The sequence below is a fragment of the Eulemur rufifrons genome, chromosome 2, assembly GCF_041146395.1.
Source record: "Eulemur rufifrons isolate Redbay chromosome 2, OSU_ERuf_1, whole genome shotgun sequence".
Taxonomy (NCBI): domain Eukaryota; kingdom Metazoa; phylum Chordata; class Mammalia; order Primates; family Lemuridae; genus Eulemur; species Eulemur rufifrons.
Window position 1 is genome coordinate 57,661,842 of NC_090984.1, and position 6,302 is coordinate 57,668,143.

General features: G+C 35.9%; 1 protein-coding gene across 1 annotated transcript; it reads right to left on the reverse strand.

The window, feature by feature from the left end:
- Positions 1-4,926: 4,926 nt before the first annotated feature.
- LOC138377478 (olfactory receptor 4L1) lies at positions 4,927-5,865 on the reverse strand. The gene has a single exon (XM_069462407.1). The coding sequence runs from the start codon at positions 5,863-5,865 to the stop codon at positions 4,927-4,929; it is 939 nt and encodes a 312-aa protein (XP_069318508.1).
- Positions 5,866-6,302: the final 437 nt, after the last annotated feature.

The following is a 6,302-nucleotide window of genomic DNA, read 5'->3' on the forward strand; positions in this document are numbered from 1 at the left end:
ACCCACCCTTCACCAATCATTTCAATTTTGATAGGGATTGCATTGAATCTATAGATCTCTTTGGATAGTAGGAAATTTTTAACATATTAATTCTTCCAATCCATGACTACAAGATATCTTTCCATTTATTTGTGTCTTCTTCAATTTAGTTCATCAATGTTTATAATGTTCAGAATATGGATACTTCACATCCTTGGTTAAATTTATCCCTAATATTTTTTGTAGCTATTGTAAATAGAATTGTTTTCTTGATTTCTTTTTTGAATAGTGCATTATTAGTATATAGAAAAGCCACTGAGTTTTGTACGTTGATTTTGTATGCTGTAAATTTAATGAACTCATTTATTAGGTAAAACAATTTTGTAGAGTAGTCTTTAGGGCGATGTATAAGATACATATGCATTAGACATCCATATATAAGTATATTTATATTCTTTTTATTTTATTTTATTTTATTTTTTGAGACAGAGTTTCCCTGTGTTGCCCAGGCTAGACTGAGTGCCGTGGCGTCAGCCTAGCTCACAGCAACCTCAAACTCCTGGGTTCAAGCAATCCTTCTGCCTCAGCCTCCCGAGTAGCTGGGACTACAGGCACATGCCAACATGCCCAGCTAATTTTTTTCTATATATATTTTTAGTTGGCCAGATAATTTCTTTCTATAGTTAGTAGAGACGGGGGTCTCGCTCTTGCTCAGGCTGGTCTCGAACTACTGACCTCAAGCAATCCACCCGCCTCGGCCTCCCAGAGTGCTAGGATTACAGGCGTGAGCCACTGCGCCCGGCCAAGGATATTTATATTCTTTAGGGTATATATAAGATCATGTCATCTGCAAACAGAGATAATTCAACTTCTTTTCTGATTTGGATGTCTTTCCTTTATTTTTCTTGATTAATTTCTCTGGATCAGACTTCCAGTATTAGGTGGCTAGAGTGGGCATCCTTGTGTTGTTCCTTTTCTTAAAGAAAAGACTTTCAACTCTTCATCATTGATTATGATGTTAACAGTAGACTTGCCACGTATGGCTTTTCTTATGTTAAATATATTTCTTCGCTACCTAATTTGTTGAGAGATATTTTTTAAAGTTTTTAAATTTTATTTTTATTTGACAAATAACAATTATATATATTTATGAGTCATAATGTGATGTTGTGATTTATGTTTACAATATGAATTGATTAAATCAGGCTGATAAAGCTATTACTTCACATACTTATCATCATTTAAAATTTACTCAGCAGTTTTGAGATATAAAATGCTGTATTATTTATTACAGTCAGGGAGATTTTGAGAGGTTTTTTAAGCATAAAAGGATGTTAAATTTTGTCCAATGCCTTTTCTGCATCTATTGTGAAGATCATATGGTTTTTGTCTTTCAGTCTGTTAATGTGGTGTATCACATTTATTATTTGTGTATGTTGGACCATCCTTGCATTACTGGGATAAATTCCACTTGATCATGGTGAATAGTCCTTTTAATATGCTATTGAACTCAATTTTTGGATATTTTGTTGAGAATTTTTGCATCAATATTTATCATGAATAATGACATGTAATTTCTTTTTCTTTCAGTGTCCTTGTCTGGCTTTAGTATCAGGGTAACACTAGCTTTACACAGTGAGTTTGGGAGTATTCCCTCCTCTTTAATTTTTGGAAGGATTTGAGAAGGATTTGGTGTTAGTTCTTCTGTAAATGTTTGGTAGAATTCAGCAGTGCAGCCTTCAGATTCTGGGCTTTTCTCTAATCAGGAACTTTTTATTACTGATTCAATCTCCTTACTTCTAATTGGTCTGTTCATATTTTCTATTTCTTCATGATTTGGTAATAATGATAGGTTGTAGTGTCCAGGAATTTTTTCATTTTATCTAGATTATATAATCTGGTAGGGAATAATTGTTCGTAAGAGACTCATGATCATTTGCACCTATGTGGTATCAGATATAAGGGTTCCTGTTTTATTTATTTGAGTCTTCCTTTTATTGTTCTTATTTAGCCTAGCTAAATGCTTGTCAATTTTGTTTATATTTTCAAAAAATAAGCTTTCAGTTTTGTTGAACTTTTCTATTGTTTTCTACTCTCTCTTTCATTTTGCTGCTTTGATCTTTTTTATATCCTTCCTTCTAATAACTTTGGACTTAATTTTTTATTCTTACTCTAGTTCCTAAAGGTATTACATTAGGTTGTTTATTTGAGGTCTTTTTTCTTATTTGTTGTAGGTATGTATTGCTCCAAATATATATATATATATATATATATGTATATATGTGTGTGTGTACAGAGAGAGAGAGAGAGAGAGAATGTGTGTGTATACGCACATACATACATATATATATATATATTTTCCATTTCTTTAGGGTCAACTTCAGGAAAATTATGATTATTTTTGATGGTTATGTATCTCATTGTTTTTAAGTTTTTTTAAGCATTGATGTCTGCACATTAGTTTTTCAGTATTTGCAGGCTTGTTTTTGTGCAGCCTATGAGGAAAAGAGCACAAGAGCACTGGCTGGGTGATGTTCAATGGTTCTGACATGAATGAGGATGTGGCTGTGTAGTCACAGTGCAGCTCCATTAGCTGAGGTCAGTGTTGACAGATTCCAAGGATTCGTGGCAGGCAATACTGTAGATGTTCACAGTGGAATTGCAGGTTGATGGTATCTTCATTGGCAATGGCTGATGAGGTCCTCCTAATCTTGTTCTCCCACTGGAGAAGCTGTGGCTGATGGGATACCTCTTGGCACTGTATCTGGTTTGTGGGCCCATTCCAGGTGACAGTGGCACTGGTGTCTGATGAATGGTGTTCCTGGAGTGGCCATGAAGCTGAGGCCTGAAATATGTGCACACATAAAGGAACTATGACTCTGGAGTCCAGGGTGGTAATGACACTGGTACCCAGGGTGCAGGCACCCTTGCTGCCATGTTGGTAATAGTATGTAAGACACAAGTTCTTGTGAAGCAGACAGTGAGCCAAGACCAGGAACATAGTATGCACAGAATTATAATGTCTCCAGTGTTGGGTCAAGGTCTATATATCTGGGTGAGTGGGTGCCCAGAGAATGGACACACTCTGAGAGATTTTAGTTCTAAGGCCCAGAGTGTGAGGTAATTCACTGTGGTGATGCATCAGGTTTCTGAGACTTGAGTGGGTACAGTTCAGCAATAGAGCCTAGGTCTAGAGTGTGGGCACTCATGGAAAAGCTGTGGCTCAGGGGTCAGGGCATGTGCTGTATCGGGAGACGAGGTGGCTGCAATCTGAACGGGCACAACAGCAGCTACTACTTGAGGGGTTCTGGAGTGTGCAGCTGCATCTCCTTCACTGAGGTTTCCCAACAGGAATGGCTATAGGTTACCTCAGTGGTATTAACTTGAAAATTTTGAACAATATTGAATAACAGTGTTGATAACTGGCCATGGTAGACACATTAGTTTCCCAGTCATGATTCTTTTTTTTAATTCATAATTGAATTACATATTCTTTGGGATAAGTCCTTCCATAGAGGCTCAAACTCTGTCCAAAAAGCACTATTCTAGGCCAATCAAAGATCTTTCATTTCACTCATTAGATACCAGGTTATCAGTGGGCATAGGCTTTGTGCCAGAGACTTGTAGTGTCTTCTGAAAACCTATTCTCTCATTCTTCCTTAGTAATAGACACTGAATTCAGTCAGGGCACACTGTACAGCTGACCTTACTATTAGAAGAAGCAAATAACAAAAAGCTGTATTATCGGGTAGCTCTTTGGTAAAAATTCTTTATTGGAGCTGAGTCAGTGGAGATTTATGCTCCCTGGCATAGAATATTACACAAAATAAGTAAACATGCTTTTGTTTATTATGTATACTTATTCTGGTTTGAAAGTCAGCCTTGCATACTTACATTCCTCAAACTATTTGGTTTCAAAGACTGCTCTTTGAATTTGTATTAAAATCATAAATTCTTTATTGGAGCTGAGTCAGTGGCAAGCTATGCCCTTTGCCTCTCCCCAACCCCATATTTTCTGGGGTCTAATTTGGAAAAGAGAAATAACTTAAGTATTTAACACAGAAATAATTTAACTAGCTACTCAAGTGACAGAATGTCTGAGATTTTAAACAGGGTGTGTTCAGAGAAACCAAAGATTACCACCAATTGGAAGTCACCACCACATCCAAGCTAGAGGGGCAAGGAAGAGGTAGTCTTACCAAAGCCCAAGGGAGGGGGTGTCGGGTATTAGTTTTCTATTAATATTTCTTCCCTGACAAATTACCACAAATTAACAGACTTTTATGTAAATCCCTTGGGAGGGTAAAGCTAAAAGGAATATTATACAAAATAAGGAAACATGTTTTTGTTTTTATGTTTTTTTATTCCAGTTTGAAAGTCAGCCTTGCATACTTACAGTCCTCAAACTGTTTGGTTTCAAAGACTGCTCTCTGTAGTTGTATTGAAATTGTTCTTCCATCGGGTTTTCCCTCTGGCATCTTATATTTGTATTCATTATCCTATTGAATTTACTGATTCATTCTTATTTTTTGCCTTATCGAGTCAAAAAATTAGAACTCTATTTTTCTAATTATTAACATTATTTAAACCATGATGTCTTCATGGTACCTGGCTTTAATAATAGTATAAATTTATGAATTCCATGAATTATCAATGCCTATTAAAATCATATCTAATAGTAGTCATATAATTTTATAGATTTTTACTAATGAATTTATATATTGAATGTCTATGAAAAAATACTCAATGATTTTATATGTCTATTTTGCTGTAGATCTCTAATTATCCTCATATGTTAACTGTGAATTTAAAGTAATTTAGTATTAATTTTGTCAGCATAGGTTATGATTCTACCATTAAAAAAGTGAAATGCCGCATTCTACATAATCTATTCAAATTATCATATCATAGTATTTGAAAGTTGTGCTAATTATGTAGTGCTAAAGCCTAGAAGTTCTGTGCAGAGCTAACATGATGGAACAGTAATTTTCTCATGGCCCCTTGCATTTTCTGATTTCTCAGGGTGTAAATAATAGGATTCAGTAAGGGTGTGATAACAGTGTAAAATACAGGAAGCGTTTTATTGCTTGCCAAAGCACTGAATGGCCAGGCATAGATAAAGATACAAGGTCCAAAGAACAGAGTGACCACAATGATGTGGGCAGACAATGTGGATAGAGCCTTGGAGAGCCCTCCCGATGATTTCTGTCGTACAGTGACCAGAATGACAGTGTAGGAGACAAGCAAGAGGATGAAACAGATAAAAGAGAGCAGCCCACTGTCAGCAATGACAAATAATTCCAGGGCATATGTTTCAACACAAGCAAGCTTGATCACAAGGGGAAGGTCACAAAATATGCTGTTTATGACATTGTGGCCACAGAAAGGCAAGTTCACTGTTAATACCATCTGGCTCATGGTGTGTGTAAAACCAATGATCCATGAAAGTATCACAAACCCTTTCAGCAACCTGTGGCTCATGATTGTCCTGTAGTGCAGGGGTTTACATATGGCTACATATCTGTCAAAGGCCATGACTAGCAAAAGAGTCATCTCAGCGCCCCCAAAGAAGTGCATAAAAAACATCTGGGCCATGCAGCCCCATACAGAGATGGTCTTGTGTTCACTGAGCAAGTCTGTGATCATCTTGGGTGTAGTGGCTGTGGAGAGACACATGTCCAAGAAAGAGAGGTTTCCAAGAAGGAAGTACATGGGAGAATGAAGAGTTGAACTAAATATCACGGTGACCATAATGAGAATGTTTCCCACCACAGTAGCACCATAGATTAAGGAAAATGTCACAAAGAAGAAAATTTGAAGTTCCCATCGTTCAGAAAATCCTAGTAAAATAAACTCAGTCACTACAGATCCATTTTTAGCATCCATTTACCCAACTCAGAGAGGTTCCAGAAGTTCTTATATATGCAAAAAGAATAAAAAAATAAGCCACAGTTAGCACCAATATTGTCTTATTTCTGTTAGTTGGTGATAATAATAGTTGATGCTATGAGAACATATAATTTCAAATATATCAACACATCAAAGCTTATAATTTGAGATTAGTTTATGTATCTCATCTCTTTGAAACAATATTCTTATAGACAGAGAAACTATAAAGCATTTGAAGGAGTAGAAACTCCATTTTCTAATGTCTGATTCTATGAAATGATACTCTCGGCAACTGATCTTGGTCACTAATCTGTTCACATATAAAGATTAAATAGTAATTAATTACTATTTATGTTGACTTGTATTATTATACTATTCTGTACCTAAACTCCTTGAGATTATGTTATCCCAATATATAAGGAATATAGGATTTA